Consider the following 23,839-nt stretch of genomic DNA (forward strand, 5'->3'; position numbering starts at 1 on the left):
GTATCATTTGTATAAATCCGGATCCAATACCAAACCATTCCATAGCTTGATACATGAAACTCCATTCTACACGATCAAAAGCCTTCTCAGCATCTAGTGAAACCGAAAAAGCCGGATCATTAATTTGTTTTGTTAAATAATACATCTGAAATGCCAGTCTAGTATTATTAGAAGAGTGTCTTTGAGCAACAAATCCAGTTAGATTCATTCCTATTATATGCGGAAGAGCTTTAGCCAATCTTAATGCTAAAATCTTAGCTAATAATTTACCATCTACATTTATTAAAGATATAGGCCTGTAGTTTGAAACCAATGTTGGATCTTTATTTGGCTTTGGCAAAACAATAGTTAAAGATTCTGCCATAGTGCCTGATATACAACTTTTATTCAGTTGATCCTGATATAATTTTAATAAATACGGTAATAGGGAAATTTGAAATTCTTTATAAAACTCTACTGTAAATCCATCTCCACCTGGAACGGTCCCAACTCTAAGGGATTTCAATGCCATTTGTAACTCTTTTAATGATATAGGTTTATCTAAACTTCTTTTTATATGATCAGGAACCTTAGGACCTTCAACTAAACTCAAAAAATCCATCCCATCTTTCTCTTTATTTAAATAAGACTCCGAAGAATACAATGACTTATAATATTTTAAAAATTGTTTTAATATATTTCCAATTTGAGAATGAGAATTTCCTAACTCATCTTTAATTATGCTTATTTTCTCCTTCCTTTTCTTTGCTTTTAAATAATTTGCCAATAATCTTCCAGCCTTATTTGCACTACCATAATACACTACCTGCTGAGCAAAAATATCTTTCCTTACTAACCCAGAGGAAATTTCATTATATTCACATTTTTTTTTAACAATATTTGAAATGAGGAGTGTGTGGCGCAGTGGTTGGATCTACAGCCTCAGCACCCTGGGGTTGTGGGTTCAAACCCCGTGCTGCTCCTTGTGACCCTGGGTAAGTCACTTAATCCTCCATAGCCCCAGGTACGTTAGATAGATTGTGAGCCCACCGGGACAGAAAGGGAAAAATGCTTGAGTACCTGATTGTAAAAACCGCTTAGATAACCTTGATAGGCGGTATATAAAAATCCTAATAAACTTGATAAACTTGATAAATGTCTCCTGTTCCCATTTATTAACCAATTTTAATTCCAAATTCTTAATTTCTTTTTCCAAATTCACATATTGTTTTCTTAACAGTTTCTTTTTATATGCAGAATATGATATAATTTGTCCTCTCATAGTTGCTTTGAAAGCATCCCATAAAATTCCAATCGAAATTTCCTCTAAATCATTAAGTCTAAAATATTCATTTATTTTATTTTGAAATTCTGTGCAAAATTTAGAATCAGCAAGCAATGTACAGTGGTGCCTCACACAACGAACTTAATCCGTTCCAGGAGCAAGTTTGTTATGTGAAACGTTCGTTGTGTGAAACGCGTTTTCCCATAAGAATACATGTAAAACAAAATAATTCGTTCTGCAGCATAAAATATGCTAAGATGACATAAAAAAAGATAAATTTTTGGTTATTATTTTTATTTAGATACATCTAAAAACATAATTGTTTTTTAAAACAACACACATTTTTTAAATTTAAAGACAGACTAAGTAGAGTCTAATTTTACAGTGAGAGGGCAGAGTCTCAGCGGCAAAAACTGGGACTTAACTGTTCATTTTTTTTTTTTTTTTCTACCGTGTTTCCCCGATGATAAGGCAGGGCCATCAAATAAGACAGCCCCCCCTTTTTAGAAAAAAATGTAAAATAAGGCACCCCCCCGTAAATAAGCCACCCACCGATACCTGCGCTTACCCGAATCGGGTGGTACGGTGGGTGACTCCGTGTGGTCCCTGGCACCCCCGACACGATCGGGGCAAGAGGGAGCTCAAGCCCTCTGGTCCCCCCGACACGATCGGGGCAAGAGGGAGCTCAAGCCCTCTTGCCCCCCCCGACTGCCCGACACGATCGGGGCAAGAGGGAGCCCAAGCCCTCTTGCCCCCCCCGACTCCCCGACACGATCGGGGCAAGAGGGAGCTCAAGCCCTCTTGCCCCCCCCCGACTCCCCGACACGATCGGGGCAAGAGGGAGCTCAAGCCCTCTTGCCCCCCCGACTCCCCGACACGATCGGGGCAAGAGGGAGCTCAAGCCCTCTTGCCCCCCCGACTCCCCGACACGATCGGGGCAAAAGGGAGCTCAAGCCCTCTTGCCCCCCCGACTCCCCGACACGATCGGGGCAAAAGGGAGCCCAAGCCCTCTTGCCCCGCCGATTCCCCAACTCCCCGACAATATCGGGCCAGGAGGGAGCCCAAGTCCTCCTGGCCACGGCGACCCCCTAACCCCACCCTGCACTACATTACGGGCAGGAGGGATCCCAGGCCCTCCTGCCCTCGACGCAAACCCCCCCTCCCCCCAACGACCGCCCCCCCCAAGAACCTCCGACCGCCCCCCCAGCCGACCCGCGACCCCCCTGGCCGACCCCCACGACACCCCCAACCCCCTTCCCCGTACCTTTCTGTAGTTGGCCGGACAGACGGGAGCCAAACCCGCCTGTCCGGCAGGCAGCCATCGACGGAATGAGGCCGGATTGGCCCATCCGTCCCAAAGCTCCGCCTACTGGTGGGGCCTAAGGCGCCTGGGCCAATCAGAATAGGCCCGGGAGCCTTAGGTCCCTCCTGGGGGCAGGGCCTGAGGCACATGGTCGGGTTGGGCCCATGTGCCTCAGGCCCCGCCCCCAGGAGGGACCTAAGGCTCCCGGGCCTATTCTGATTGGCCCAGGCGCCTTAGGCCCCACCAGTAGGCGGAGCTATGGGACGGATGGGCCAATCCGGCCTCATTCCGTCGATGGCTGCCTGCCGGACAGGCGGGTTTGGCTCCCGTCTGTCCGGCCAACTACAGAAAGGTACGGGGAAGGGGGTTGGGGGGGTCGTGGGGGTCGGCCAGGGGGGTCGCGGGTCGGCTGGGGGGGCGGTCGGAGGTTCTTGGGGGGGGGCGGTCGTTGGGGGGAGGGGGGGTTTGCGTCGAGGGCAGGAGGGCCTGGGATCCCTCCTGCCCGTAATGTAGTGCAGGGTGGGGTTAGGGGGGCGCCGTGGCCAGGAGGACTTGGGCTCCCTCCTGGCCCGATATTGTCGGGGAGTTGGGGAATCGGCGGGGCAAGAGGGCTTGGGCTCCCTTTTGCCCCGATCGTGTCGGGGAGTCGGGGGGGCAAGAGGGCTTGAGCTCCCTTTTGCCCCGATCGTGTCGGGGAGTCGGGGGGGCAAGAGGGCTTGAGCTCCCTCTTGCCCCGATCGTGTCGGGGAGTCGGGGGGGGGCAAGAGGGCTTGAGCTCCCTCTTGCCCCGATCGTGTCGGGGAGTCGGGGGGGCAAGAGGGAACCAGGCGGAGAGAGGGCAGTTAAGCGCAGTGCCTGCGCGGAAGGATGCAGCTCGGGCGACTTCGTTGTGTGAAACGAAGTTCGTTGTACGGATCAAGACATAAAGTTCGTTGTGCGCAGCGTTCGCTGTGCGAGGCGTCCGTTATGCGAGGCACCACTGTATTATCAAACCTCCATACAGGTTTGGAATTATCTGGATCTACTAAATTAACTTCTATCCATATACCACCATGATCAGATATTACTATTGGTTGTATGTCAGCTTTTATAACTTGCTGTACCATCTGATCTGAAACAAAAATATAATCAATTCTTGAGAACGACTGATGAACATGTGAACAAAATGTAAATTCCCGATCATTAAAATGAAGAATACGCCATATATCTTTTAAATTACATACTTGTACCAAATTATCTACCGTATTTTCACGCAGATAACCCGCACCCGTGTAAAACACGCACACGGGTATAGTGCACAGAAACCACGATTTTATGTACAAAAACATTTGTATACCACGCTCACGGGTATACCGCGCATGCAGCCCGACTGTCCTTTCGCCCGCCCCGACTCTCCTCTGGCCACCCCGACTCTCCTTTCGCCCTCCCCGACTCTCCGTGCGCTGTCCCGACTCTCCGTTCACCCTCCCTGACTTTCCGTGCACTGCCCCGACTCTCCGTGCGCTGTCCCGACTCTCCGTTCACCTGAGGCACATGGTCGGGTTGGGCCCATGTGCCTCAGGCCGCGCCCCCAGGTGGGACCTAAGGCTCCAGGGCCTATTCTGATTGGCCCACGCGCCTTAGGCCCCACCAGTAGGCGGAGCTTTGGGACGGATGGGCCAATCCGGCCTCATTCCGTTGTTGGCTGCCTGCCGGACAGGCGGGTTTGGCTCCCGTCTGTCCGGCCAACTACCAAAGGTACGGGGAAGGGGGGTGGGGGTGTCGTGGGAGTTGGCCAGGGGGGTCGCAGGTCGGCTGGGGGGGCGGTCGGAGGTTCTTGGGGGGGGCGGTCGTTGGAGGGAGGGGGGTTTGCGTCGAGGGCAGGAGGGCCTGGAATCCCTCCTGCCCGTAATGTAGTGCAGGGTGGGGGTAGGGGGTCGCCGTGGCCAGGAGGGTTTGGGCTCCCTCCTGGCCCGATATTGTCGGGGAGTTGGGGAGTCGGCTGGGCAAGAGGGCTTGGGCTCCCTCTTGCTCCGATCGTGGGTGCGGGTGGGAGCGCGTGCGAGCAGTCGTTCGGGGTGGGGGTGCGAGCGGTCCTACTGGGGGGGGTGAATCGGGCGTCGGGCGGGGTGGGAACTATGTAAAAAAATTTTTGTATACCGCGCTCACGCGTATAACGCGCGAGGGGTATGCGCGGTAGGTAAAAACGCGTATAACGCGCGTTATATGCGTGAAAATACGGTAATCCCATTGATTTCATTATTCTACTAGGCTTTTTATCCATTATTGGATCTATAACAGCATTGAAATCCCCAGCCACCACTAAATTAGTAGTAGCCAGTGGTAAAACTAATTGTTGTAGAGATTTAAAGAATTCACTTTGATTCGAATTAGGTGCATATATATTTAGTAACACCATTGTATTACTGCCCATGCTCATGTCAACAAGTAACCACCTTCCTTGAGGATCTGCCTTAACCATATTAAATGTTGCTGGACATTTTTTATTAATCAATATTGCAACTCCTGCCTTCTTTTTTTACCGCTGGTGCAAATAAACATTGTTTTATCCACTTATCTGTCAGCTTCATAGGCTCTGTTCCAGACAAATGTGTCTCTTGCAAGAAACATATATCTATATTTTGTTGTTTAATATATTCCAATACCTTTTTCCTTTTTATAGGGTGATTAAGGCCATTTACATTCAAAGAAAAAATTTTAAAACCCATTTTACAAATAAAATATAAAATACATATATAATCCACTCAAACATAAAATATACATTTTTTCTTTTTCCTTAAACCAATATACGAGTCTCCCCCCTCCCCTCTTTCCCCATCCCCCCTATTCCCATCCCCCACCCTCCCCTCCCCTAACACAAATGCAAACTTCGAAACGCACATATTACTGAGCAAAAATAAACTCCCCACAGGCAATAACATACTCATTTTTCTTTCTCTAATCTTTCAAACAACCAACACTAAATTTTCCTGCAGTCAATCCATTCTTCAATACCCTAAATACCCATATTTACTATAATTCTTTATTATATACTTCCCCTCTCATTCAAATTTTCAAACATTCTTCCATCCTATACCTCTAATATATTTATAAAAGTATATACCCAATATTTCGGAAACCATTTCTTACAATATATACCCCCCAAGATTAATATTATTATTTTATTTTATTTTTTTGTATAACCTAAGTTTCTCACAACTTCAATGGAACATACATCACTCCATCCTATAATATTCATTTTTTTTTTTTTTATCCTTACATCAAAAGAAGGATCAAACGTTTCAACCAAGCAGACCTCATATTTTTTAAAACTCTCATTAATTTTCATTGCATCTTCAATCTATTACAGTCTATTCTCCATTCTGCACAACTGTAACACTTGTACATCTTCATCCTGCTGTTTCAGTCTCTTATTCCATCTTCTTGCAGATTGCTATTTCATCTTTCTCCAATAAAGTATTTTTGCAACATCATCCTTATATCTCAGTCAATTTCAGATGCAAATTGTAAATCTAAATAATGCTCAAGTCATTTCCATCAGTCTATCTTCACATCTTCTTCTCTTTACATCAATAGTCTTTTGTATTTTTCATCTAATTATATTCTAAGTTCCCACATTTCTCCAATGCAGCATTTATGTGTCCTCATATTATTATCTCAGTCACGCTCAAATGCAAATTATAAACTCACATTAAGAAACCATCCAAATCTTATAATTGTTCCTCATATTATTTTTCACTTCCTATATGCTCCATCCCTCTTCTTACCTTGTCAAAATCTTCTTTTCTTCTTTTCTTATTGTCTCTTTAAAATTTTCATTTCTATTCTTTAAATCTTGTTTGAAATGTTGATCCCCTTTAATCTAACCTCAACAATTTTCTAGAAAATATTTTTCTCCTTTTCTATTTTTTTTTTCCACTTTTTCCTTCTTTATAAAATATCTTTCAATTTTCACTCAAAAATATAAACCAAAAATAATCTAAGTATATTATTTATTACATTTTCTAAATAATTTCATGAAACCATAGGCAAATTATATTGATCTAGAAATTCCTGTAATTTGCCTGCTTCTTCAAAATTATAAGTTTTATTCTCATAAGTTACCCTCATAATAGCAGGGTATATCAATCCATATCTTGCTCCCATTGCTTTCAGTTTAGGTCTTAAATCCAAAAGCTGTTTTCTTCTGTAGGCAGTAGCTTTTGCAAAGTCAGGTACTATAAAGATCTTAGAATCCTGGCATTTAAGATCCTTGTTTGTTTTAGCCAGCTTTATAATCTCTACCACCTGCTGATGTCTTAGCAGCTTAAAGATTATTGGACGGGGACCCTTCTGACTATTTGATCTTTTCATCGGTATCCGATGTGCTCTTTCTATCTCCAAAGGAAAAGAACTTTTAAATGGCAAGATCTTTGGGATAAAATTAGTCACAAATTGAATAGGATCATTCTGCTCAATCCCCTCAGGTATCCCAATCAGACGCAAATTATTCCTTCTTTCACGATTTGGTAAGTCTTCAAAATCCTTTTTCAACGCCTCTATTTCTCTGTGATCTTTTTTACACACCAGCATCTCTGCCTCAGATTTCTCAGCATGCTTTTCTAACTGCTCAATTTTGAAGTCAACTGCCTGCATTCTATTTGTCAGACTCTCTATTTCCTTCTTCACATCTTTTATATTTTTAGCGTTATCACTTACTATTTCTTTAATTTTCTGAAGTTCATTCATCAAATCACTGTTATCAATTTCTTCCTGAGGCAACGGGACCGCTGTCGGGGATACCGAATCAATTTTTGTTCTTTTTTTACTTCCTGCTCCTGAATTCACCGGATTACTTTTACTAGTTTTACCCGAAGCCATTTCTTACTTCAATTCTCTCTTTTCCTTCACTTTTCTTTAATTTTAACTGCCAAAATCTTAATAAAATTTGCCTGTCACAACAGAGCTAATCCTCTACCCAGCCATCTTCGTGCGCTGCAAAGTTCTAGAATCTCCTCTAATCAACTTTAAAACTGCAATAACCCTACACATTCGATGTTAGACCTCCATAGGTGGCGTATGTACTCAACAATGCATACAGGATTTTAAAGTTAGACTTTCCTTCTTCTTAGATTCCTTAATTTCAAAGAAAAATTTTAAATCAATTATATTTCAACTTACATTTTAAACCTTATTTTCTCAATTAGGGGCTAGATTTAACTAAAAGAACCCCACTTATTCTGGCGTATTTTAAGGCCAGAATTTATTGCTCATGCGCAGTGCTTACCCTCTTGCACATGTGTAGTGTATTTTTATCATGTAAACCTTTTAGAGATAATGTCCATACTTTAAAATATATACTCAAATATTAAATTGATCTTTATTGATTATAAACTGTAGTATTGCACCTTCATATTACGTTTTAATTCTCAATGGATGACATGTACACCAGATTTAAAAATTAAACTTTTGTTTTTGCTAAATTCCTTGAAACAAAAGAGAGCTTTTTAAATCAACTACAATTCTACTTACATTTTAAAGCGTCCTTACTCATTTAGGGCTAGATTTGACTGCAAGAACACCATCTATTCTGGCGTGTTTTAAAGCTGCCGTTTTTTGCTCATGCGCAGTACATTGAATCTAGCTCATGCATGGTATAATTTTGTCGCATGGATTTTTTTTAAAAAATGTTTTAAAATATAATCAAGTAAATTAATTTCAATATATTCCTTACTAATTGTAAGTCACTATTCACAGATATTGAAAAGCAAACTATGATACTGTTGATTTTGATTTCAATTGCTCTCAGGCATGCGCAAATGCATCCAACTTTTCTATAGCGCTAAAGAATAGTGGTGGTACTGGATTTCAAAAATTTCCTTACTGTGATATTACTTTATTAAAAATTTGTTTATTGATTGAATTAGCAACAGTAAGATTTTGGCAACACATTAAGGAGGAGGTGGTGATAAGGGTCAATGATTAAGATGCTAACCCTTCTAGTCTCAACATCACACATGTATGTGTCAAACCAAGTGGGTTTCTGAGACTCTTTACCCTTCTTTCCCTACATAAGACTTGTATGTGTAGAAGATTCCATTTAATCTCACTTCCTTATCCTGGCAGGGACAATACCCCCATTCCTACACCTGTCTCCCCACTGGGGTTTAACTTAAAAGGGGAGAGAAGGGTGTATCTAAACCCCACCCCGCCATCCCTCACAGACTCACATGGCTGTGAAATTACATGAAAGAAGTGCACTTTTTTTTTTCTCGCTCACAAACACCTACACGCGCACCATACATGCATATCAAAGAACAAGCTTTTACACATTAAGATTCACGGATCTTTATTGGTATGATAATTTGTGTATATGTTAGTAAGGTAATTTGTAAAGGGATAATTTTATAACATGATGCCTTTGTTAAAAGATCAAAGAGGTGCTTATTTCTGTCCTGTTTTATATTTAAATCATCAATTCCAAAAAGCTAATTAAATAATCAATTCACAATAGTCATCATTAATTATTAACTCAATATGAAATAATTTTATTAAATCCTCCTAAATATATCTCGTATAATATAGTTATAAATCTAATACATATACATAGAGCCCCTCCCAGTTCATACAATTAATAAAATAATCTCCCTAAAAAAAAATCACCTGGGTATAGCAGCAATCAAATGGCATAAATAACCACAACCAGCATGCAAAATGGTTGGATTCAAAGTTCTCACTCATAAATGTTCATCAATTGCTTCGTTTGCATTTATCCCGTTGATCTTCAGTAATATCCAATTCACACATATAACTTGATACGATTCCGTGTTTCGCCACCAGGCATTTTCAGGAGCTTATTTTGGGTATGGCTCCATTTCAAACAAACATACTTGTAGTTTCATTATAGATAATCATATAAAGCAGCTCATATGGAAAGGAAAGTTTGAAGTTGGATGGGTGATCCCTGTTTGGACGTTCCAACCATATGAGCTGCTTTATATGATTATAATAAAACTGTGTGTATTAGATTTATGAGTATGTTATATGAGATATATTTAAGCGTTCCTAGGTGCCTCCCTGCACTCGCGATAGATGCCTATACTGTAGGGGGCCTTCCTCAGTGTTTAGTTTTTTTTTTTTTGTTTGTTTTTTAGAAAATGTGTCCCGATTGGCTGGTTAGACAGCAGTAGGGCGCCTACAACTGCCTATCATCAGGATGCCATTTATAGAATTTGTTCCTATATTCCTAGCTTGGGAGGCTAAGGGCTTGGTTTGTGTGGGGCAGTTTGTGTATTCAGATGAGGAAGGGTTCAACCTTTTGTGGAATTTCAGGGCAGATATGGGCTAGCTTCTAGAGATCTTTTCCCCTATTTACAGGTCAAACATTATATTCAGACTTTGGGTATTTTGGGAGATCTCCACCAGAGGAAAACAGGATTTGAGAAACTGCTAGGACCTACAGTGCCAATAGGGGCAATTGCTGCAATATATCAATGCCTGAACACTAAAATGGGGTGACCTTGAAATATATGGCAGCATGGGAGAGGGATTTGGGTCAGGAGTTATCTGTGAAAGAGTGGGATACTAGAGCTGAAAGAAATTGGTACAAATCCTTAGATAAAAAGGAGAAAACCCATTGGAAAGAACTACTACAGGAGTACAAACTATCAATCCATGATGCAAAAATAAACCTAATACACTAATCTCCTTCGGAAAGCTCCAAATAGATCAATGAACTTCTTTATACTGACAAAAAATTTGCTTACGGCCTCGCAAGGAAATTAAAAAACCCTACAAACCAACCCGGATAGTGAAACCTTCTCCATTAGATTCCAAGAAAATTGATCCTATATGCACAAACTTTTATTCAACACCCTATATCTCACCAACTGCCCAGAATGACCCCCCCTACCCCCAACACACACACAATGAGAGAACCTGGAACTGAAACCCTCAATTGCCTTGCACCAGCATCTCATGAAGATCTAGCGAAAACGATCACTGCCCTATGACCCTCTGGATCCATCTTCGACCAGTGTCCACCAAACCTTCTGACAACCACAAAAGACACCTTTGCCAAATTGATCTTGACACTAATTAAGTCCTCCCTGCAATCAGGAACAGTACCGCAAAGCTGGAAATCAGCAATCAGACTGATCTTAAAAAAACAACACTGGATCCAAATGAACCCTGCAACTGCAGACCGGTCTCCAACCTCCCCTTCATCTCCAAGATCCTTAAAAAGACTGTACTATCAAAACTGCTAGCCTTTGTTGACAGACTGAATGCCTCTCCCCTTACCAATCAGGATTTAGAAAATTCCACAGCACAGAAATGGTTTTAACAGACATTATCAATGACTGCTGGAATATACTAGACAAAGGGAGCAATGGACTACTGATCCTTCTAGACCTCAGTGCTGCCTTCAATACCATTGACCACCACTACCTCCTTGCCAGACTCTCAACATTGGAATAAAGGATCAAGTGCTCCAATGGTTCACGTTCCTGAGCTATAGGACCCAAAGCGTACTATTAAAATCTATTCTATCGCGACATAAACTGATAAAATATGGAATACCGCAAGGCACCCTCCTGTTTACTTTGCTTTTCAATCTCTATATCAGACTGGTGATACAGTACCTTAAAATATCAAATAAAGATCCACTCGTTCACTGACATACAACTGTACCTTAACTAAACTTAAACCTAAAGTTTGTATACCGCATCATCTCCATAAAGATAGAGCTCGATATGGTTTACAGGTAATTCAATAAATGAGGGAAGGACATAATAAGAAATTAGAGGTTAAGAAGAGGATAGCTAGCTTTACATTTTAAATAAATAGCTTTACGTTTTGGAGAAAAGCCGGGTTTTCAGATGCTTTTGGAATAATTGGAATGAGCCTAGGTTCCGCAGCAGGGCAGGAAGGTTATTCCAAAGCTCAGTGAATTTGAAGAAAAGGGATTTCCCTAATTTACTTGCATACATGACACCTTTTAACGAGGGGAAAGATAGTTTGAGTATGTGGGCGGATCTGGTAGTGTCAGGTCTCGAAGAATTCCAGGATAATGGGATTAGGGGAGGAAGAATGCCATGTAGGATCTACCTACCAATAGGCTTGAACCGGGACGTTTAAACCTCAAAACTACATGACTGCCTTTCAGAAATGAAAAGCTAGATGACCTGAAACAAGCTCTGGATAAGAAGAGATGACCCAAACTTGCATGCCACCCTGATGGCCAAAGACAAAAGTATATAGCCTGGGGGTGATCCTTGATGGTGACCTTTCACTCTCTGACCATATTTCCCAAGTAGTATCTGCCTCATTCAATTACCTCCAGCAGGTACAGAAAATCAGACTTTCATTTTTTTATTTATTTATTAAAATTTTACATGCAATAAAGAACAACAATAAAGAAATTTATACTCGGCAAACATTATTTATGTCTCTCTATTTAAACCCCATTAAAAAGAAATTATATCAGCAGAGAGAAGCAAGATATAGAAAAAAAAACAGGGAATAAAGGAAAATAATTATACAATAAAACCTTGAATTGCAAGTAACGTGTTTTGCAAGACAAGCAAAACATTTTTTTTAAATTGTAACTTGATATACAAGCAATGTCTTGCAATACAAGTACATACAGTACACATAAATCACAACTGACCTGATGTTTCTCTCTCTGACACTGCAAGAGTGTAATGATTGTTCTAATCGAGCAAAGTCTTACAATACGAGTACATACAGTATATATGTGTCACATCATCACAACTGAGCCAATGGTTCTTCTCTCTCTGACGCTGCAGGAATGTAGTAACTGCTCTAAATGAGCGAGGTCTTGCAATACGAGTACGTATAGTATTTTGTATTAAAGTTTTGGGGTTGTGGGAACAAATCGTCGGAATTTCCATTATTTCGTATGGGGAAATTTGCTTTGATATATGAGTGCTTTGGATTGCAAGCACGCTTCTGGAACGAATTATGCTCGCAAACCAAGGTTTTACTGTATATGAAAAGCTTGATTTCTAACTGACGGATTAAGTGATAAGTATCAATTAATTTCTGCATTATTCACATTTGGGGCTGCTTTTACGAAGGTGCGCTAGCGTTTTTAGCACGCGCTAACCCCGCGCTACACAGAAAATATTAACGCCAGCTCTATGGAGGTGTTGGCGTGTAATGCGCGGGGCAATGTAGCGCGCGCTAAAACCGCTAGTGCACCTTCATAAAAAGGAGACCTTGGAGTAGAGTCTGCTATCGAAACTAGAGGCTTTCATGCTTCCAAACATTTTTTCAAATGCTCAGGGTTAAAGAATACATAAATTTTCTCCTCTACTTTAACAATACATTTGCATGGAAATTGTAGGAAAAGGGTCCCTTTGAGGTCCAATACCTGAGATTTAAGGGCCAAAAAGGCCTTTCTTCTCTGTTGAGTGGATCTACAAAGGTCAGGAGATATCATCACAGAATTATCCATACATTTTACATCTTTAAACCTGATATACATTTGAAGAATCCAATTCCTGTCATACAAACGTAGCAATAAGGGTTGCTTTATTCAAAGCCTTATCAGAATTTTCTAATAAGCCAGTAATATCAAGACTGGCCTGGTTCTGACCTGAAGTTGTTTTTTTCAATGGAGTAACCGAGTTAATATAATAAGCTTTTATTATTGGGGGCATGGATTCAACAGGAATTTGTAAGACTTCTCTCAGAAATTTCTTAAGCATTTCTATAGGTTGTAATAAAGAAGACTGAGGAAAATTCAGAAATCTTAAATTCAGCCTCCGTTCATAATTTTCCAGTCTTTCCATTCTCTGGTGAATGTTCAAATTATCCTTTACCAAAATTAATTGAGTAGGCAATGGAAGCCAAGGAATTGCTCACAAAGGGGTTGAGGGACTCCAACTCTGCTCCAGCCTCACCCACAATTTAGAAGAGTGTGACTGCCATTCAGCTAAAATACGCAAATGGGCAGCTTGATAGTAAGCAAAAACTCCAGAACTTCCATGCCCCCCACTACACGTGGTTGCTGCATAGCCGTTGCCCGCACCCTGGGAGGCCCTTTCTCTTACATTAACATACAATATCATGAAAATACTCCACAAGTTATAGAACTAATATATATCTAAAAAACACAATATGCTGGGTAATAGTAATAAATATTCATTAATATAAGTGAAGTGCTCAGTCACCAACCGATCCGTGCATAAAGTACCGTTAAAAGTACAAGCGCCGGTTGTACAACAGGGACCATCATAGCACTCACAGTCCCTAAACCTTCCTTATACAGTAATAATTGTCAAGAAGAAATGAAAAAACACTTATCTTCAAATAAGCAAAAAGAAGGTAGCAAATGCTTTGTTCAAATCCAGCGCTCATAACAGATATCCATCTCAATAAAGACTCCCCGAATTTGAAACTCCCATAGCCTCCCTTCGACTCGAGTTTCGCAAAAAGCGTTGTCAGGAAGGGGGCACTGTGAACAGGAAAAATACTACAGCTTAAAAATAAAAACTACAGACTAACTAAATCTCCAACTACACTTTAAACACTACAGTTCAACCAAAATTACCCTCATTCAATTTAAACATAAATTCATAATCCTTAACTTCATATAAATCTTAATACAACTTATACTGTATAAGGAAGGTTTAAGGACTGTGAGTGCAATGATGGTCCCTGTTGTACAACCGGCGCTTATACTTTTAACAGTACTTTATGCACGGATCGGTTGGTGACTGAGCACTTCACTTATATTAATGAATATTTATTACTATTACACAGCATATTGTGTTTTTTAGATATATATTGGTTCTATAACTTGTGGAGTATTTTCATGAAATTGACTTATTAACACAAGTAATTACTATTAACTCCTTAATATTATTGAGTTTGATTAACATACAATAGTCTGACGTGTAAACTGCCTAAACATGTATATCCTGAGGAGCCTAGTTCATTTACAAAAACGTATTTTTCCCCAAATAATTATCCAAATTAACCTTTGATAGTTTGAACTAAAGATAAATTTCCAATGTAAAAGATAGACCAGTAATTGTTCATTACATCCAATAGATGTCAGTATTACTCCTTTTCTCCATATAACATAGTAACATAGTAGATGACGGCAGATAAAGACCAGAATGGTTCATCTAGTCTGCCCAACCTGATTCAATCTAAAAATTTTATTTTCTTCTTAGCTATTTCTGCGCAAGACAACTGACATTTGTAACCTGTCAACCATACATTATGTCAGTGGAAAGGTTTTACTTCCTGGTTTATAAAGACAGACTTCCTAACATCAGCGTACACTCCCAATTAATTTTTTGTGTTCGTTATCAATAAGAAACAGTGGCTTTCACAAGGCATTCACATAATTATGTGTAAGTCTATATACAAAGACAATTTTCCTGTTTCCTCCAAAATCTTTATCTTTCTCTTCCTTGATTATTTAAACAATGGTATATAGATTTACTTATGCCTTAAAAGTCACAAGTCAAAACTTTTGAACTTCCTTAGCATTAGCTAAAATGTAGCATCAGCAATTTAAACCTTCCAATCCTTAATTACAATTGCCTCAGACTGTGTCACTATAGATCCATCTGAGTCCCAAATCTTTAATAGATGCCTTATTTTAATTCATTCTTAACCTCAATTTTCTGTGACACCTTATACATCACATCTGTAAGTGTCAAAAATTCCTCAACAAAACAAAAAATACTTTTCCTCTTTCTGTTAAATCCTAGCTCAGGTTTGCGGTCTAACACCAGCTCTGACATATTGTAATCACAAAACAGAAAATAAAATTATTTTTTCTACCTTTTGTTGTATGGTCATTATTCAAATCTTGTTGGTCCCAGGCTCTGGTTGTCTTCTGATAACTCACTGCCAGGGTCTCCCTTCTTCTTTCTCCGTGCTAACCATCCATCTTCCATCTCTGTCCTCCCCTTCTGTTTCCCTTCCCTCCCCTGGAAGCCTGGCATATTCCCTTTTTTCATCTCCATCCACGCAGCTGTAGCAATGGACCCCACCATCACCAGATTCACCATCTCTCCTTTTCTCAACTACCCTTTCATCCAGCATCTTTCCCTCCTTCCCCAGTGTAACATTTCTCCTTCCCTCCTTTCTGCCTCGCCAGCCATCTTGCCTTCTCCATGAATCCAATACTTTCTGCCTCCTTCACGCTTTCTCTCTCTGTCCTTGCCTCTTCCCTCGAGTGGCAACCCTCCTTCCCACCCCTAACCCAACATGCTCTCTCCCCATGCACCATCTCACCCTTCCCTCCAGTGTGTATCAACTTTCCTTTCCCTCCCTTTCTGCCAGGTCCAGCAGCACTTCTTCTCCCTTCCTTTTACCTCCCCCCTATCCATCAGTACCTCTTCTCCCTTCCCTGCTCCCCCTGTCCAGCAAGTACCCCTTTTCCCTTCCCTCCATGTACTTCTAGACCAGCCCCCCCCCCCCGAAGGCCTGCATGTTCCCTCCCATTCTTTTCAGGTCCTCTGGCTTCCCCCCAGGCCTCCCATGAGGACGTCAGACGAGGGGTGAGACCGCATCAGAGGGAACGTGCTTCAGAGGATGGTGGTAGCCTGCAAGGATTGCATAGAGCACCAGCAATCCTCTCTGCAGGTTGCGGTAAGAGTGGGGGGCCTGGGGGGAATCCGGAGGATGCAGCAAAGAGCGCCAAAGTATGGAACAAGGTAAAACCAGGATATCTGCAGCCCTTCCCAACTCACCCTCACCCCCTAAAGCAGGAGCGGCAGGCAAGCAAAAGGCAGAGCTGCTGCTCCTGCTTTAGGAAGGTACGGGGAGGAGGGTCGGTCACTGAATCGGCCAAGCCGATTTTTTTTTTTTTTTATCAAATCAATTCAATTCACCTGAAGTGAATCGGTGAATTGATTCGCATCGGAAATTGGGCAGCACTAGTCTGCACCTCCCATGGTCCAGCATCTGCCTCGTGTGTTTCCCCTTTGGTCCAGGCCTCTCTCGCTCTCTCTTGTCTTTCTTCTGCTTACAACACTCCCCCCCATATTCCATGTCCAGCGTTTATTCTCCTTTGTTACAGGTCTTTCTCTACCTACCTCTCTCTCAATCTATCAGGAAGAATTGTGCTTTTTGTCAAATCCAGTTTAATTGTTTGAAGATTAACATTCCATACATATCCATCTTCCTGGTGCATTTTCCGTTCTCTTTTATAGGCTCTGGGATTCACAACTGTTAATGCAGAGGCTAATTGTGCCTCCAGATTGCTGAATCCTAACGATATTGCTGAAAACTTGAAAATCTGTTTTGCTGGGCTTCTCTTTATGGTAAATCTGGCTTTGATCCAGGACCTATTCTCTCTTCCTTTGATGTTGCAGCCTGCCGAAAATTCCTACTTGTCCTGGACTTGTCATCCCACCAGGGCCCCTGCGATGGGCGGGGCCTTACCTCCGCTGCTTCCCTGCCCCTACTCCTTCACCATCAGCAGGGAAGGGTTATTTGCACAGCTTTCCAGGCCACGCGCCAACCCTCTTTCCCACCCCTACTCCTTCACCGTGAGCAGGGAGGGGTAATTTGCATAGCGTTCGAGGCCGCACACCACAAACGCTATGCAAATTACCCCTCCCTGCTCACGGTGAAGGAGTAAGGGTGGGGAAGAGGATTGGTGCTCGGCTTCGATGCTGGTGGTATGAGCAGGGCTGTTTGTAGATCTAAGGATGCAAGATGACAGCTGGGCACTCACCTAAATTAGCTGGGCGGAGTGGGCTAAAATACGCTAGGGAGAACACTGAATGAACATAACACAACAACATAAACATATACAGTGGAACCTTAGTTTACGAGCATAATTCGTTCCAGAAGTATGCTCATAAACCAAATTGCTCGTATATCAAAGCGAGTTTCCCCATAGGAAGTAAGGGAAACTTGCTTTGATCTGTTCCACCTCGTCCCCCCCCTCCCCCCGAGGTACCGGCGCTGCTCCATACCCTCCCTCCCGCGATCCACCATCCTCTTCTGCGAACCGGCATCCTCCTCCCCGCTCATGTCGACCCCCCCTCCCCCACGATTCTATATCCCCCCGAGCACCGAAATGAAATCCCTTACCCCGATTGGGTACTGGCACCAGCACCAATGCATAGGACATGCCGGTGCCCGAAGATCCTCCCTCTTCTGGGCTGGGCGTCAAAGGAGATCCTCCCTGTTGCCTGTGCTGGGCTGGACTGGGCTTTGAGCATTTGCGCATGCTCAAAGCCTTCTGATCTCGCTCTCTCCGAGATTCTGAATCAAAGAACCTCAGAGAGTGCGAGATCAGAAGGCTTTGAGCATGCGCAAATGCTCAAAGCCTAGTCCAGCCCAGCACAGGCAACAGGGAGGATCTCCTTTGATGCACCGCCCAGCCCAGAAGAGGGAGGATCTTCGGGCACCGGCATGTCCTATGCGTTGGTGCTGGTGCTGGTGCCCAATCAGGGTAAGGGATTTTGTTTCGGTGCTCGGGGGGGATGCCAGATCGCTGGGGGGGATGCCGGATCGCGGGGGATGGCACTTGTAAATCGAGTCAAACTCAGTTTCCGAGGCGCCGATTTTGCAAATGTTTTGCTCGTCTTGCAAAACACTCGCAAACCGGTGCACTCGTAAACCGAGGTTTGACTGTATGTGCCAGATTTTCAGAACATAGTACATTTATCTCTGGCATGTCTGCTTTCTGATGCTTTTATAGACCCTGATATCCTTGGCCAGTATCATTTTGGAGGAGTGTGATAGGGGGTGGGAATCTACGCTGGAGATACAAAACATGCAGATGTATAGGGGCTAGTTTTAAAATCTGTGGTAGACCTGGTGGAAGTGGTATGTGTCTATGGGCTGGAGCAAGGCCTACTTTCTCCTGCCCATTCTGGTGCTTTAGGAAAATGGTGCTCTTAGCAGTAGTCACATGAGATTACTGCTAAGGGTGCCAGTTTCATAAAGGCACCAGAATGGGCAGGAGCAAGAAGACCTCGCTTTTGCCTGAAGACACCACCCACGACCATCACTGATATTAAAGGTATCCTGTATGGAGGTGGTCTTGAGGTTCGGGAGGGTGTAGGCATTATTCTCTTGCTCCTGTAGGAAATCAGGATGTGGTAAACTGCACCTTGATGAATTCCCTCATAGTGTCTTCCCACCTCCTTCAGGGAGGTATGGTCAGTGCAGTGTTGCCTTCGTCCAGTCCAAGCAAATCAACACTGCCTCTGCCACCGCCTCCTATTTCTCTTCTTTTCAAAACCATAAACTAGATGAAGCATTTGATATATGATAAAACTCATCATTCTGCTATTTTAAGTGCTTTTGTCTGATTTGTCTATGATGCAGGTATGGAAGCAGAAAGCGCAGTACATCCAGCACAAGCAGAACAAAGCAGAAGCCACCACGGTCAAGAGAAAACCCAGTGCTTTGGAGGCTGTTTCAAAAGTGAAAGGTATAGCCAAAGGTCTGTCTCCATGACTTGAGACTGAGTGTACATGGTCTTAGAGATGAAGAGGGAGGCAAAAAGGGTCATCTCTCATACTTCAGCACTCACACTTCAAACTCAAAGATAGATAGTTTTTATCTTACATAGAAACAAAGGATATAATAGAACAAGACCATATATTCTATTTGCTCTGTAATCTGTTCCTTGCTATCATGTACTTATCCTGTAGGACACAGTTGTTGGAAAAGGGGAGGGACACCTGGGCCCTAGCTCCACCAAAATATTCCTCCTTGACACTGGCTACCTGTCCTCAATCTAGTATGTCTCTCTCTTCCTCTTCTTCCTTTCCTGGTCCATCATTTCTTTCTCTCTCTCTCTCTCTCTCTCTCTCTCTCCCCCCACCCCCCCTCCTTCCCCGATCTGGCATTTCTTTCTCTCTCTTCCCTGTTGGTGCTAAAGGCACACTATCTCTAGCAAGCCTGGGTCTTTCCTTCTGTGCTATCTTGCTGCCTCTGATGCAACTTCCTGTTTCCAGTAGGGCAGGACGTGACTGAAGGAAAGCTCCAGGCCAGTTGGACACAGCATGTCTCTAGCTCTGACACTGCCAGCCATAAAGGTAAGTTTAAATGACAACCCATCTCTACCTAGGAGGAAGGGATGCTGGGACCTGTGAAGGAAATAGGAAAAGGGAGAGGTGCTGGATTGTTGGGGGTGAGGGCAGATGAGAGAGGAACAAGAGAGGGAGAGATGCTGGGAGAGGGGTAGAAGGAGAATGAGAAGACATGGAGAGATGCGGGGTGGGGGGTAGGGACTTGAGAAATACTGGTCCCGAGGGGGGGGAATAAGGACTTACAGGGGTGATGATGGCAGAAGAAGAATCGGAGGTAAGACAGCAACTGCGGATAGGCGTTGGAGAAGGGATCTAATGTTGGATCTGTGAGAAGGTGACAAGGAGCTAGTGGTGGGTGTGGGGTGAAGCTTGGGTCTCCCTTAAACAAAAATGCAGGCCCCAGCCCCAGGATGCCCTCCTCACAAAGGAAGTGAGTTTTGGCTGTCCTTAGTCACATCCTGACAATGCATCTTGGGCCAGTTGGTCTTCTGAGAATGCATCTTTTCTGAATGGTCCCCAGTACCAATTTAATCCTGGGTACTCCCACTCTGCCTTGCATGTGTGTGAGTTCCTGGATGTCTTAATTCTTTGATCCTGCTCCACCTGCCAATTTGCTTTTGTTCCTTTATTTGGAAGATTTATATTCTTCTGATATCAGTTGGTTTCTAGGTGGATTACAGCTCTACATACATAATTTAAGAAGAGACATAGCATGTTTATCAGGGCGGGAAGAGAGTAGAAGGCATGTGATCATGTTTGTGTTGGTAATTGTCCTGGTGAATCTGACCATGTTCTGGAGCAGTTCTCCCATTACATCCTCAGCCTGCTATAACTACCTGGTTCCTAGAGTCAACACTGTTTGTGTGGGAACACCTTGCGTTTATACTTTTAAGTCCTGGCAGTCTCTGAGTAGTGGAGAGCTCAATCTATCAAGGTTTTGTAGTTCCTTTTAAAAATTTACAGTTTTAGTCAATCCACCTTGATCTGTTGTTGTTTTTTTTTTTTTAATAAGGAAGTTTTAATAAATTGTATTATCCGAGGATAAGCAAGCAGCATATTCATGTCATCCACAGAACCCGGCACAGACAGTCAAAAAGTGTACTGTCACTTTAAAACTTTAAGACTGCGCGTGTAGGTGCCTTCCCACTCGATATCAGTTCATGGGACCATTAGTTCTCAGTTTTCCGCAGAGCTGAGATGCTTTTTCTTACTAATTTCTCTAAGCATGTCAAACTTTTAGTATTTTTGTGTTCTACTAATAATAGTTTCTATAGCGCTACTAGACGTATGGAGTGCTATACACATTTATATGCAGGTACTCTGTGTCCCTAGTGGGCTCATAATCTGATTTTGTACCTGGGTGTTAAATGACTTGCCCAGGGTCACAAGGAGCTGCACTGGGAATTTAACCCTGTTCCCTAAGATCAAAGTCCTCCTCCTCCTTCTCTACTGTAAACCTGAAGGGGAAAGTGCTGCTATAGATGAATATGCATAACCTAGTCCCAGGATCCCTCATGTTCCACATGGTGCTAAACTTGGTTGTGATTCTTGCCCTCAGATATATCCTAGAGAATGTGATTGTGTGCACAGTTTTTTACATGATTAATCAGTGTGCGCATAGTTATGTAAACTCCATATGAACCTGCCACTTCTTCCTCTATAATATTACCAAAATCCAACCCTTCCTCTCTGAGCACACCGCCAAAATACCTATCCACACCCTCATCACCTCGTGCTTAGACTACTACAACTCGCTATTCTCAGGCCTTCCACTTAGCCATTTCGATCCCCTCCAATCCGTCCAGCATTCAGCTGCACAACTCATATTCCGGGAGAGCCGTTTTACTCACGTTACCCCTCTTCTAAAATCACTTCATTGGTTTCCCATGTGTTTCAGACTACAATTCATACTTCTCTTACTGATCTACAAATGCACTCACTCAGTTGCCCTACACTATCTCTCTTCACTTCTCCCCCTATGATCCCCCTCATGAGCTCCGCTCAGCTGGTAAGTCCATCTTTTCTGTGCCCTTCTCTTCGGCTGCCAACTCCAGATTCTGTCCTTTCTGCCTTGCTGCTTGAAACAAGCTACCTGAATCCCTACAGCAGTCTCCATCTCTGGCAGTGTTCAAGGCCCAGTTAAAAACCCACCTCTTTGAGAGTGCTTTCGACTCCTAACTCCTCTCACCTTGGCCCCAACCCTATATGTCATGTCTGTCTGTCCAAGTTAGATTGTAAGTTCTTCCAAGCAGGGACTGTCTATAAATGTCAAAATGTACAGCGCTTCATACGCCTTTCAGCACTATATAAGTGATAAGTAGTAGTAGTAATGTATAAATTTTATTGGTACAGTATGGGTGTACAATGGCTTTGGCCTGTAAAAAGTCTTTGATTGTGTACTTACATGAAGAAGTACTGTCCCCTCAAATCTCTGAGGTCTCGATGAGTGTGATACCTCCACTTTTCATCCCTGACTCAAAGCTAAATTGTTGCATATTCCCTGCTCCTCCTCTGCTGCCTATATAATTACTAAAGTCAGCCTTCTTTGAAGGGGTGAATGAATATGTGGATAAAGATGAGCTGGTCGATATTTTATATTTGAATTTTCAAAAGGCATTTGACAAAGTACTGTACCTCATGAAAGACTTTGAGGAAATTAGAAAGTCAGGGGATAGGAGGTAATGTCCTTTTATGGATTGAGAACTGGTTGAAAGACAGAAAACAGAGTGGGTTTAAATGGTCAATATTCTCAATGGAGAAGGGTAAATAGTGGGGGTTCCCCAGGGGTCTGTGTTGGGACTGCTGCTTTTTAACATATTTTTCAATGATCTAGAGATGGGAATAACTAGTGAGATAACTTTTGTCTCTTCAGGAAATATAATTAAGTCGCAAGAGGACCTTGTGAGACTGAAAGACTGGGTATCAAAATAGCAGATGATGATTAACGTGAGCAAGTGCAAAGTGATGCATGTGAGACAGAGGAACCCAAACTATAGCTATGTAATGGAAGATTCCACATTAGGAGTTGCTGCCCAGGAAATGGATCTAGGTGTCATCATTGAGGATACGTTGAAACCCTCAGCTCAGTGTGCGGTGGCAGCTAAGAAAGTAAATAGAATGTTAAGAATTATTAGCAAAGGAATGGAAAACAAAGATGAAAATGTTATAATGCCTTTATATTGCTCTATAGTATAGCCGCACCAATTCTGGTTGCCATATCTCAAAAAAGATGTAGTGGAATTAGAAAAGGTACAGAGAAGTGTGCCAAAAATTATAAAGGGGATGGGACAACTTCCCTATGAGAAAAGGCTAAAGCAACTAGGGCTCTTCAGCTTGAAGAAAACGATGGCTCAGGGGAGATATAATAGAGGTCTATAAAATACCCTCTGTTTGAGTTGCATGGAAAAGGTAGTATTCAAAAAATACTAGGACTAGGGGGCATGCAATAAAGCTACTAACTAGTAGATTTAAAACAAATTGGAGAAGATATTTCTTCACTGAATATGCCATTAAACTCTGAAATTTGTTGCCAGAGAATGTGATGAAAGCAGTTAATGTAGCAGGGTTTAAGAAAGGTTTGGGTAATTTCCTAACATAAAAGTCCATAAACGTTTTGGGCCGAGTATAGCGGGCGGAAGATCCAGGAATCTAGAACCAAGTTCCAATCACCCCCCATAACCACAAAGTCAGAAGTGAGCGAAGTGACATGATGCGCTAAGGCGTGAAAGAAAGACGGGTCCGATTGATTTGGCCCGTACACATTAACAAAGGTGTATAATTTAGAATTGATAGACAATATAACCATAACCCATCGCCCATGGGCATCATGAGAGGAAGACTCCACCGAACATCTCAGGGATTTAGACACTAAGATGGCCACCCCACCCTGACTGACCTAAGCAGTGGAAAAAAAACAATGAGAGACCCAATCGCTGTGCAATTTAATGGACTCCTGTGGGTTAAGCTTGGTTTCTTGTAATAGCACAACATGAGCTTTACGCTGTTTACAATACAAGAGCAATTTCTTTCTCTTGATGGGATGATTAATGCCGTTAATAGTCAATGAGAGGACTGAAAGAGAGATCATATCAACCACCAATAGTGCAATGATGCTTATGACTCCAGCATAGTAGCAAGAAAGATGCTGCACGTAAGCAGCCATAGTGGTCCCATAAATAAATAAGAATGCAATATAGCCTGTAACCTGAAATAGCTTTGTGAATACCCCCACAAACGCCCACCATACAC

General features: G+C 42.6%; 1 protein-coding gene across 8 annotated transcripts in view; it reads left to right on the forward strand.

The window, feature by feature from the left end:
* HMGXB4 (HMG-box containing 4) overlaps positions 1-23,839 on the forward strand; it is a 125,368-nt gene that overhangs the window by 86,870 nt on the left and 14,659 nt on the right. For 3 of the 8 annotated variants that reach the window (XM_033929569.1, XM_033929570.1, XM_033929576.1), the window contains 2 exons: positions 18,882-18,999; positions 19,517-19,597. In XM_033929569.1, the coding sequence (XP_033785460.1) occupies positions 18,882-18,999; positions 19,517-19,597 (199 nt within the window). The remainder of the gene's footprint in view (positions 1-18,881; positions 19,000-19,516; positions 19,598-23,839) is intronic. The other 5 variants (XM_033929571.1, XM_033929572.1, XM_033929573.1 and 2 more) reach the window with 5 other exon arrangements.

Source organism: Geotrypetes seraphini, chromosome 2, assembly GCF_902459505.1.
Source record: "Geotrypetes seraphini chromosome 2, aGeoSer1.1, whole genome shotgun sequence".
NCBI classification, from domain to species: Eukaryota; Metazoa; Chordata; class Amphibia; order Gymnophiona; family Dermophiidae; genus Geotrypetes; species Geotrypetes seraphini.